Source organism: Syngnathus scovelli, chromosome 1 (genome assembly GCF_024217435.2).
Source record: "Syngnathus scovelli strain Florida chromosome 1, RoL_Ssco_1.2, whole genome shotgun sequence".
In the NCBI taxonomy this organism is placed as follows: domain Eukaryota; kingdom Metazoa; phylum Chordata; class Actinopteri; order Syngnathiformes; family Syngnathidae; genus Syngnathus; species Syngnathus scovelli.
In genome coordinates, this window is record NC_090847.1 from 12,331,394 (window position 1) to 12,344,094 (window position 12,701).

General features: G+C 42.7%; 1 protein-coding gene across 15 annotated transcripts in view; it reads left to right on the plus strand.

Moving 5' to 3' along the window:
• Positions 1-12,701, plus strand: part of LOC125988574 (protocadherin gamma-C5) — a 239,431-nt gene that overhangs the window by 50,277 nt on the left and 176,453 nt on the right. Inside the window, exon 1 of one of the 15 annotated variants that reach the window (XM_068650674.1) lies at positions 233-2,764. The exons of 11 other annotated variants lie outside the window; for them this stretch is intronic. In XM_068650674.1, the coding sequence (XP_068506775.1) occupies positions 371-2,764 (2,394 nt within the window). In that variant the 5' untranslated portion in view covers positions 233-370. Of the gene's footprint in view, positions 1-232; positions 2,765-4,915; positions 7,405-7,443; positions 11,555-12,701 lie in introns of those variants that run through there. 3 more of the 15 variants (XM_068650686.1, XM_068650662.1, XM_068650713.1) reach the window with 3 other exon arrangements.

A 12,701-nucleotide genomic window follows, 5' to 3' on the forward strand; every position in this document is an offset into this window, starting at 1 on the left:
CTTCACTCCTAAATACCTGACAATGAATTCCTGTTTAATTTTTGACAGTGACAGCAAAGTTAAATACTTCAAGATATTCTTAAAAGGAATTTTGTACGCGCAGAGTTGGCCTACTTAAATTAACGCACCGATGTAAAAAGAGAATATCAAAACAGACCCCTGAAGTCTACAATCGCAGTATTTTAATTGAACACTTGGTGTCACCATAGACCAGCAGAGGATTTATCTAATGTTGGGAGTGTGTTAGACGCCACAGCACGAATCCAGTGTTCTTCATTAAGGGCGTAAAGAGCAGAAGACAAAGGGTGGAAAAGAGCCTGATCGAATGAGATTCTGATTCTTTTGCAGTATTTTGTGTTTCTATCAGAGGATGGCGCGTTTATGGCACATTGTCCGATACTGGAGCTTTTCACTTTTCTTTGTTCTGGTCGGATATGTGCATGGAGATCTCAGCTACTCTGTTCAAGAGGAGCTGAAACGCGGATCTGTTATTGGAAATATTGCCAAAGATCTCGGATTGGAGGTGGGGAAATTGTCTACTCGCAAAGCTCGTGTAGATATGGAAAATAACAACAAGCAGTATTGCGGGATAAACCCCCGCACGGGGGATTTGACGGTTGCTGACAGGATTGACCGCGAGGAGCACTGCGGGGAAAAGGCTTCGTGTGTTCTCAAATTTGACCTGCTGCTGGAGAATCCTTTAGAATTGCACCGGCTGTCTCTCCAGGTTCAGGATGTGAATGATAATTCCCCAATTTTCTCAAAAGATTTTGTGAAGTTGGAAATACGTGAATCCGCTGACAAAGGGGCCAAATATCGCATTAATGCAGCGCATGATTTGGATATCGGAACAAATTCTGTTCAAAGCTACAGTTTGCAAGAAAACTCCAATTTCGTCTTCCATATTAAAACAACAACTGATGGTAGTAAATATGGTGAGCTTGTTTTAGACAAGGAATTGGACAGAGAAGCTGAGCAGGAAATGAAATTGCTGCTTACAGCAATGGATGGTGGTTCTCCTCAGAGATCTGGTACAGTAGTCATACATGTCATTGTACTTGATGCTAATGACAACGCCCCAGTTTTTACGCAGAATGTTTATAGAACATCTGTGAAGGAAGATGCAGCCCTGAAAACCCCAGTTATCACCGTGAGTGCAGCGGATGCAGATGAAGGAATAAATGGAGAAGTTGCATACGAGTTCAGCCGACTGTCTGATAAAGCTAAAAACATGTTCTCCCTTAATCAGAAAACTGGGGAAATTGTTGTGGTAGGTGCGATAGATTATGAAGAAGCATCAAACCATGAAGTGTTGATTGAAGCCAAAGATGGTTATGGCCTTTCTTCTGAGGCAAAAGTAATTTTGGATATAATTGATGTAAATGACAATGCCCCTGTAATTAATTTAAAATCAATATCTAATCTTGTAGCAGAGAACGTGTCACCGGGTACAGAGGTGGGCATCATTAATGTACAGGACAGAGACTCTGAGCAAAATGGACAGGTGCGCTGCTCCATTCAACAAAACGTCCCCTTCAAGTTAGTTCCTTCAATCAAAAACTATTATTCTCTGGTGACGACTGGACCACTCGACCGTGAACTTGTGTCAGACTATAACATTACAATCAGCGCCACTGACGAGGGCTCTCCTTCTCTTTCCTCCTCGAAAAGCATCCACTTGTCTGTGGGAGACATCAACGACAACCCGCCCGTGTTTGAAGAACAGTCCTACAGTGCATACGTGAGTGAAAATAACAAAGCTGGCTCCACTTTATGCTCTGTCAGTGCTCAAGACCCTGACTGGAGACAGAATGGCACCGTCATTTATTCTCTCTTACCTGCTGAGGTGAGCGGCGCCCCGGTGTCCTCCTACGTGTCTGTCAACGGAGACACGGGGGCGATCCACGCCGTCAGGTCCTTTGATTACGAACACCTTAGGAGTTTTCAAGTCCACGTGATGGCCAGAGACAACGGTTCTCCTCCGCTGAGCAGCGACGTGAGCATCAGTGTGTTCATCTGGGACGTAAATGACAACTCTCCTCAGATCCTGTACCCAGCCCCGGAGGGCAACTCCTTCATGACCGAGCTGGTGCCCAAAGCTGCACATGGAGGCTCTGTGGTGTCCAAAGTGATCGCAGTGGACGCCGACTCGGGCCAGAACGCCTGGCTGTCCTATCACATCCTGAAGTCCACAGATGCGGGACTTTTCACCATCGGTCTCCACAGCGGCGAGATCAGGACCCAGCGGGACATTTTGGAGTCTGACAGCATGAAGCAGAACCTGATTGTGGCCGTGAAAGATAACGGACAGCCCCCTCTCTCGGCAACCTGCTCCATGTATTTACTTATTTCGGATAACCTGGCCGAGGTGCCAGAGCTGAAAGACATTTCTTACGACGAGAAGAACTCCAAGCTGACCTCTTATCTGATCATTGCGCTGGTGTCCGTGTCCACCTTCTTCCTGACCTTCATCATGGTGGTCCTGGCTGTGAGGTTTTGTCGCAGGAGAAAGCCCAGACTGTTGTTTGATGGGGCAGTTGCCATTCCCAGCGCGTATCTGCCTCCTAATTACGCAGATGTGGATGGCATGGGAACTTTACGCAGCACCTACAACTATGACGCCTACTTGACAACGGGCTCCAGAACAAGTGACTTTAAGTTTGTGTCTTCCTACAACGACAACACGCTGCCTGCTGACCAGACTCTGAAGAAAAGTCCAAGTGACTTTGTTGAGGAGATTCATGATTCGTTGGATCTATTTGAGGTAGATCAGTTTTTCTTTAAAGTGGTTTGATTGTCATTATAGTACTAGCCTATAGTATTACTTCATAATTCCTCTGACACTTAATCTTATCTTTAAAATGTAATTCAACTAAACCAAAATTATTTTCAGTCTTTTTATTTCAATTTAGAATTTTAAAAGGTGACGGATGACAAAAAGCTCTTTACTGACTATATGACCATTTCTATCCAAAATGCAAAGTGCAGCCACCATGTTTTTTCCACTCAACAAAATAATAATAACAATAATCAATTGGAGTAGCACGCCACAATTGGCTAGAGTCCATGGACCTCATTTATCAAAGGATGCTTATATGTTCTAAATTGAAGTTTAGAGCTTGCAGAAGTACAAGAACACACAAAAACGCCTCTGTCTCACGCACACCTGTAAGATTGCTTACATGCATGTGCATGCTGCCACACTCTCACACGTCTGGTGTTATTTACATTGAAACGCACCTCCTATTTAACATTCATAGTATCAGCAATGAATGAATGAATACATCCGCGCATTCTGTCCTGTGAGCTTCTTGTTGGAGCACAGCTTCATATATTTTCAGTAGAACGGATGAATTGTAGTTGCTGATGGTGTCGGGGTACACAGGCCTTGTGTGCGAGCAGCGTGGGGTCGAGTCCCGATTTCTGACGGTGTGCATGTGGGTGTGTCTGGTTGCTCGTCTGCGACTGGCTTGCGACCAATTTGGGGTGTAGTCTCCCTTTCACCCAACAACAGGCTCCAGCCCCCTCGCGACCCTGAACAGGATAAGCAGTGTTGAAAATGGATGGATAAATTAATCGTGCAATAATTGCTCCAGTCCATAAAGATCATACGTTAAAAATGTTGGGTTAAAATCAACCCCAATGGACCGTCCAAAACAACCAATTTTTTTTTGTACAAAACAACCCAAAAAAGTGCGTTGTTTTTTTAAACAACCTGGGTCAGTCCAATTTTTAACCCAGTATTTTCAAGGCTATATAGATTATTTTTGCATTACATTTACGTAACTGAATATGTTGTATGATGGTGCTTTTATTGAAAAGTGGGTGCAAATAATCTATGGCTCCAACAGTTAGTCTCATTTCGGCTTGTTCTTAATGTCTGTAGTTTTACTGTTCCACCACAAGGGTTTGCGTGTAAGTGTAACCCTGGCACAGGCACCTTTTCCCTGCGTTGTGTCCTGTTTTTTTTTTTTTTTTTTTAAACTGGAATCAGGTTTGACTTATACGATGACATGCGTGTACAAAATGACTCATATATAAGCACGGCGTGCGACTGCGACGTATGTCCTGACTCTCCTGGGAGTCATAGTAATACTATAAGTCAATGATAGTAATAGTTTAAAAAAAGGTGCGCAATTAATCGGCTTACCTGTTGTCCTATAGAATAGTCTTTGACAAATTCATTTTTCGTACTGCCTCATGACGATCCTTTTACAATTTAGTATGCGAGTCCTCCATAGTTGATTATTATTATTATCATGGTTCATTATCTGTTTCTCTTATTACACAGGTGGATACAGACACTTTGAATTCCTGGATGACGTTAAATTAAATAATGAGTCCGCTAGAAACATTACTTGTAGCGCTATATGCATCATACCGTGAAATGTTATTCTCGTGCCCGAATTTGGCAGTTTACTGGACTAAAAGTTCCACTTTTTTTTAATGTTCCTTTAAATTCGTAGTAGGAACAAATGTTTTTAGCGTCAGCGGGGCGCGGCTGGCATTTAACCTATTTAATTGCGTCTTTTCTGCAACAATAATAATAAATAATAATAATAATAATAATGATATTTTTAATAATAATACGATCCAAACATGTTGATTTTAATTTCTGTTTATATATATTTTTTATCACAAGTTAAAAGTAAATGTCAGCAAAAAAAATATTTTAAAGATTTAGGTACACAATTGTTTTCTTAGCAGAGCAAATGTATTTATTGTCTATTAGTTTCTTTTTCGTTTCTTTTTTTAAAAAAAATGTTATTTTAATAATATTTTTTGAGGCGTCGTTACCATAAGTGTACTCGCGGTGTCAGTATGTACCAACAGACGGGTAAACATGTTCACTCGCTTTCTTTGTGAATGAATCTGCCTCCTCAGTCTGCTTTGTGCTGTTATCCATGCACATACATGTATGACTGCGGTGATTATTTTTATAGAAAAATAACCCATTTAATTTTAAACACATTTTGGGCAAGTGGATTTTACTATTGACCGAACAGTCCCTGCAACGCAATGGGACACGGCAGAATGGCGCTGCGTTTTGGACTTGCTTTTGTCTTTCTCGTCCTTCATTACGTCGGCGGGGATGTGAGCTATTCTGTTCCTGAGGAGATGAAACGTGGATCTGTAATCGGGAACATTGCGAAGGATCTGGGGCTTGAACCAAGTAGGCTTGCTGCTCGCAAGGCCCGCATCGACACGGAGAATAGCAACGTAAAATGCTGCGGAATTAATCTAAATACCGGAGACTTGCTTGTCCAGGAAAGGATAGACAGAGAAGCGTTGTGTGCAAAAAAGCCGTCGTGTGTTCTAAAACAGGATATTGTTCTGGAAAACCCGCTTGAACTGCATCGTATTAATATTCGTGTTCAAGATATCAATGATAATTCACCGCAGTTTAAGGAAGATTTCCTGAAATTGGAAATCCACGAATCTGCGGACAAAGGTGCACATTTTCTCTTGGATGAGGCCCATGATGCAGATATTGGTGAAAATGCTGTTCGAGACTACTCACTTCAGAAAAATGAACATTTTTCATTAAATGTCAAAACAAAAGCAACTGGACGAAAATATGGCGAATTGATACTCCAAAAAGAGTTGGACCGAGAGAACAAAAATGAAATCATACTTAAGTTGACCGCATATGATGGCGGCTCCCCCCAGAGATCAGGTACAGTGCAAATACATGTCACTGTGCTGGATGCTAACGATAATGCACCTGTGTTTAGTCAGACAATCTATAAAGCTAGTCTGCCTGAAAACTCTCCTCTTGATACGTTGGTGATAACACTGAGTGCTACTGACCCTGATGATGGAATAAATGGGGATGTTTTTTATGGATTTGACCATGTCGATGACGATCAAGTTTTTTCTCTCAGTCCTAAAACTGGAGAGGTCAAAGTAGCAGGTTCTATAGATTATGAAAAGGAATCATCATATGAAATGCAGATAAGTGCCAAAGATGGTCTGGGGTTGGCCTCATATGCAACCTTAATTATTGAAATTATTGACATTAATGACAATGCCCCAGTTATTTACCTAAAGTCACTGTCTAATCCCATAACAGAGAATGTGTCACCTGGGACAGAGGTGGGCATCATTAATGTGCAGGACAGAGACTCTGAAAAAAATGGGCTTGTCCACTGCTCCATTCAACAAAATGTACCCTTCAAGTTGGTTCCTTCTATTAAAAACTATTATTCTCTGGTCACTACTGGACTTCTGGACCGTGAACGAGTATCTGATTACAACATTACAATCAGCGCCACTGATGAGGGCTCCCCTCCTCTGTCCTCATCAAAAAGCGTCCACTTGTCCGTGGGAGACATTAACGACAACCCGCCCGTATTTGAGGAACAGTCCTACAGCGCATATGTCAGTGAAAATAACAAAGCCGGCTCCACTTTATGCTCTGTCAATGCTCATGACCCCGACTGGAGACAGAACGGCACCGTCATTTATTCTCTCATACCTGCTGAGGTGAACGGCGCCCCGGTGTCCTCCTACGTGTCTGTCAACGGCGACACGGGGGCAATCCACGCCGTCAGGTCCTTTGATTACGAACACCTGAGGAGTTTCCAAGTCCTTGTGATGGCCAGGGATAACGGCTCTCCTCCGCTGAGTAGCAACGTGAGCGTCAGCGTGTTCATCTGGGATGTGAATGACAACTCTCCTCAGATCCTGTACCCCGCCCCGGAGGGCAACTCCTTCATGACCGAGCTGGTCCCAAAAGCTGCACACGGAGGTTCAGTGGTGTCCAAAGTGATCGCGGTGGACGCCGACTCTGGGCAGAACGCCTGGCTGTCCTATCACATCCTCAAGTCCACAGATGCGGGACTTTTCACCATTGGTCTCCACAGCGGCGAGATCAGGACCCAGCGGGACATTTCCGAGTCTGACAGCATGAAACAGAACCTGATTGTGGCCGTGAAAGATAATGGACAGCCCCCTCTCTCGGCCTCCTGCTCCATGTATTTGCTTATCTCTGACAACTTGGCTGAGGTGCCGGAGCTGAAGGACATTTCTTACGACGAGAAGAACTCCAAGCTGACCTCTTATCTGATCATCGCGCTGGTGTCCGTGTCCACCTTCTTCCTGACCTTCATCATGGTGGTCCTGGCTGTGAGGTTTTGCCGCAGGAGAAAGCCCAGACTGTTGTTTGATGGAGCAGTTGCCATCCCCAGTGCGTATCTGCCTCCTAATTACGCAGATGTGGACGGAACGGGAACTTTACGCAGCACGTACAACTATGACGCCTACTTGACAACGGGCTCGAGAACCAGTGACTTTAAGTTTGTGTCCTCTTACAATGACAACACGCTGCCTGCTGACCAGACACTGAGGAAAAGCCCTTCCGATTTTGTTGATGAGCTTCATGATTCATTCGACCCACTTGAGGTTAGATTGTTTCCCTATAATACAAAAAGAAAGATATTTTCGTTATTTTTATGATGCATGTTGTACATCAGTTTGTCATTTACCTTTTGTAAACAGTTCCACGTTTCTTCTGATTTGTAAGTCAACCATTTGATGGGTTGCTGTTTCGCACTCTAATGAGCTAATCAATATTGACCTAGGTCTTGGATCTTTTACCGCTGATCCCGTTGTGATGCATTTGCAGAACCAAACCATTCATAGTTTTTAAAAAAAATTGTCGGATACGTTCCATTCATGCAATTTCATTCGAGTAGTTTCTTCTTCTCCTCCTTAATCTTGAATTTGCTTCTTCTGTATGAAACTATATTTGACAATGAAAGTGGCCGATTAGTAGCAGAAGAAACTGGAATCCTAAAAAGCCATGTATTTGAGCAACAAATGACTCAAACACAGAATAAAATTTGTTAACGCTCTTATTGTGGCAGCAGGTTAGAAAGCACAATTTTCAAATGTTCTTTGTAAGACTTGTAAACTGGTAACCTGGAGCTGAATTGAAAAAAGAAAGTAGTTGTAGGTTGGGATCTTCTCCAAACAAAACTCACCTATCAACCAATATGCTGAATGTGACATTGCTTTTGTTTGCCTGAGTGAATGGTCTTCATGTCGCTGCATCTGGGGAAGTTGTACTTGGTGTATTGCACTTTGGTATGGATGGAAGGACTATCATTTGGCTAAGATGTTGTTACATAGTGTGGTTCATATTGCTGCTCTGCTCTGCTCTGCTCTTACCTGCCTGTTGAGTTGGCTGACAAAGTGTTGTTCTTGCATGAGAAAAGCCAAAACTTTATTCTAAAAGACATTTAAGGAAAAAAAAGTTTTTCCCTTTTTTATTGGCCCATCAGGTAGCCCACTTGACATGGGAGTGCTTGTGTTTTCATGGAAACATCTATGTGTATTTCTTGTTCCGTTCCTTATGGATTGTTTATATGAGTTTTAATCTGTGTTGTGCTATAGTAGTTGCTACTTTAAGATACATTCAGATTGTTTGCCTCTGAGTATAAAAGTTTCAGATTTGTATTTCTGTGATAACATCACTTATATATGGCAGCTCAGGTACACTTGACTCCTCACTGAGACATTTTGTGTTGTTGTCATTTTTGTATTTGATTTGCATGTTTTTTTTGCGCAGAACAGATGTGCAGATGTGGTGACATCATCTAACCACAATTTTGAACACATGAACAGCTGTTTATTATGTGCACCTTATGAGCCATGTTGTTTAGTCCATTGTGCGGCTGTCCCAGTGACACTCTGGGCTAATATGGCATAGTTGAACTCACTATTTTGTACATTTATATCAGATAATTACACAGCGCAGTGAGGGATGTAAAAGTGAAAGTTGTGCAAACTTAATTTTGGTGAACATTCTGCCTGTCTCATATTGAAAGAGTACTTTAGAATTATTGTGTCTATATAGGGGAAAATAGCAGATGATCTGTTTCCCTGAAATTTATTAGAAAAAGAAGACTTTTTCTAACGAGTAGGGATTTTTCTTGCTCAATTTCAAGGCGTTTATTCAAAGTTGTACACAAGGGGTCAGTATAGACTCAGGGTTCCGAGCCTTGGAAATTTGCTCATCACCGGTTGTTGAAATAGACACATCGACGCACTCTGTCGACATACCTCGGAGGACAAACACAAAACGGCTCATGTCGGGGATTTTCTTTTTTTAATAGATAAAACTACCGTGATGTGGTGTGTGCATTACTTTCAAAGAATGGCGCACACACGTCATATTGTCCGATATTGGAGTTTTCCCCTTTTCTTTGTTCTGGTCGGATATGCGCATGGAGACCTCAGCTATTCTGTTCAAGAGGAGCTGAAACGTGGATCTGTTATTGGAAATATTGCCAAAGATCTAGGGTTGGAGGTGGGAAAACTGTCTGCTCGCAAAGCTCGTGTGGATATGGAAAATAACAACAAGCAGTATTGCGGAATAAACCTCCGCACAGGGGATTTGACGTTGGCTGACAGAATTGACCGAGAGGAGCACTGCGGGGAGAAGCCTTCGTGTGTTCTCAAATTTGACCTCCTGCTGGAGAATCCTTTGGAATTGCACCGGTTGTCGTTACAAATTCAAGATGTGAATGATAATGCGCCTGTTTTCCCCAAAGATATTATAAAGCTGGAAATACGTGAGTCCGCTGTCAAAGGAGCTAAATATCGCATTAATGCAGCGCAAGATCCTGATATAGGTCAAAATTCTGTTCAAAGTTATCTTTTGCAACAAAATGCCAATTTTGTGTTTCGCATACAGGCGACAACTGATGGTAGTAAATATGGTGAGCTCGTTTTAGACAAGGAATTGGACAGAGAAGCTGAGCAGGAAATGAAATTGCTGCTTACAGCAATGGATGGGGGCTCTCCTCAGCGATCTGGTACAGTAGTCATTCATGTGATTGTACTTGATGCTAATGACAACGCCCCAGTTTTTAGCCAGGCTGTTTATACAACATCAGTAAGGGAAGACGCACACCCCAAAACCCCAGTCATCACCGTGAGTGCATCAGATGCAGACGAAGGAATAAATGGAGAAGTTACATACGAGTTCAGCCGACTTTCCGATAAATCTCAAAATCGATTTTCACTCGATCACAAAACCGGTGAATTGCAAGTAATGGGAAACATTGATTTTGAAGAGGGATCAAAATTTGAAGTGTTTATTGAGGCAAAAGATGGTTATGGTCTGTTTTCAGAGGCAAGAGTAATTATTCATATAAGTGACGTAAATGACAACGTCCCATTTATACAGCTAAAATCTCTGTCAAATCCAATACCGGAGAATGTGTCACCTGGTACAGAGGTGGGCATCATTAATGTGCAGGACAGAGACTCTGAGGAGAATGGAATGGTGCGCTGCTCCATTCAACAAAATGTCCCCTTCAAGTTAGTTCTTTCTATCAAAAACTATTATTCTCTAGTGACGACTGGACCACTCGACCGTGAACTTGTGTCTGACTACAACATTACAATCAGCGCTACTGATGAGGGCTCCCCTCCTCTGTCCTCCTCAAAAAGCATCCACTTGTCCGTGGGAGACATCAACGACAACCCGCCCGTGTTTGAGGAACAGTCCTACAGCGCATATGTGAGTGAAAATAACAAAGCTGGCTCCACTTTATGCTCTGTCAGTGCTCAAGACCCTGACTGGAGACAGAATGGCACCGTCATTTATTCCCTCTTACCCGCTGAGGTGAACGGCGCCCCGGTGTCCTCCTACGTGTCTGTCAACGGAGACACGGGGGCAATCCACGCCGTCAGGTCCTTTGATTATGAACACCTGAGGAGTTTCCAAGTCCTCGTGATGGCCAGAGACAACGGCTCTCCTCCGCTGAGCAGCAACGTAAGCGTCAGCGTGTTCATCTGGGATGTGAATGACAACACTCCTCAGATCCTGTACCCAGCCCCGGAGGGCAACTCGTTCATGACTGAGCTCGTCCCCAAAGCTGCACACGGAGGTTCAGTGGTGTCCAAAGTAATCGCGGTGGACACCGACTCGGGGCAGAACGCCTGGCTGTCCTATCACATCCTCAAGTCCACAGATGCGGGACTTTTCACCATTGGTCTCCACAGCGGTGAGATCAGGACCCAGCGGGACATTTCCGAGTCTGACAACATGAAGCAGAACCTGATTGTGGCCGTCAAAGATAACGGACAGCCCTCTCTCTCGGCCACCTGCTCCATGTATTTGCTTATTTCCGATAACTTGGCCGAGGTGCCGGAGTTGAAGGACATTTCTTACGACGAGAAGAACTCCAAACTGACCTCTTATCTGATCATCGCGCTGGTGTCCGTGTCCACCTTTTTCCTGACCTTCATCATGGTGGTCCTGGCTGTGAGGTTTTGTCGCAGGAGAAAGCCCAGACTGTTGTTTGATGGAGCAGTTGCCATTCCCAGCGCGTATCTGCCTCCTAATTACGCAGATGTGGATGGCATGGGAACTTTACGCAGCACCTACAACTATGACGCCTACTTGACAACAGGCTCCAGAACCAGTGACTTTAAGTTTGTGTCTTCCTACAATGACAACACGCTGCCTGCTGACCAGACTCTGAAGAAAAGTCCGTCTAACTTTGTTGATGAGCTTCATGATTCTTTTGACCCTTTAGAGGTAGGCACTAGCATTGTTTTCTGATTTTCCTTGAGCAAAACATTTTTAGCTATCTATTTGTTATATCTTGTTCAATCCAAAAATTTCACAGCGCAATTGTTCTTACCCTGTTTTAGTTATTTAAAACAGTACAATAATTTTGACTGTTTTGTGTGCTGCTCTGCTTTAAACAGAAATCAACTAAATTTTCAGTTTGAGAAGCAAATTCTTGGGTTTGTTGCTTTTATCAATCCCTTGTTATTGATAGTGGTATGGTGAACACAACTGACTATCACGCTATCAGTGTGGCAGATTCCCATTAAATATTTGTCTCTGCCCTGTCTGACTTCTGACTAGGCAAGTGTCCATTCTGACTGTTGCCCAAAGTCAGATGGAATTGGTTTTAGTTCTATATGACTCATGCAGAATGTTGACAGGTGTTAAAAAACAAGTATTGGTCCTGAAGTTAAATAACGAATGAGTTTAACTTTGGGTTAGGCTATTTTTTGAATGGATTTTTTTTTTCAAGATTGAATTATTTAGACATCTGACCTTGATATTTATTTTAAATGAAAATGGATGATAAAGTGCACCGAGTCTTTACCCCTGTTTAGCTGCAGTTGTTTTTGTTAGGTCAGAGGTGACTGACATTGGCCCTGAGGGAGTGTTTGTGACTCAAAGTACATATTGAAGTTTTCTCCTGAGGTCTTTGATGGGTCGTGATCAGTACCCGCTTGCTCTTCCACACCAACCTAATCCAAGCGTACTTTGATGGATGTCGCTTTGCGCACAGTGGTAGTCATGAGAATGGGCATTCTCTACAAATTCGGACTTTTATATTGTGTATGTATTTGTATTGATGAAAATTGATTATACCAGATAGTTTCAGCAATGACTCAGAAATAAATTTATTATTGAAGTGTCTGCCAATATTGTTAGGCTGTAATTGATCTTACTCGGTAAACGGTTATATACTATAAAGACTGCTTCAGAAACATATGTGTATTTGTTTTTTAATTAATTTATTCACGAGAGCAAAGAAACTCAGGTGCCTCAATGTGAGGAAATGCAAAAACATGTTAGGTGAAGCCTTTTTAATGAAGTAGGTTATGTCCTTATACTGTAAAACCTCAATGAAATGAATTGAATCATCTTTGAGAGTCACTGA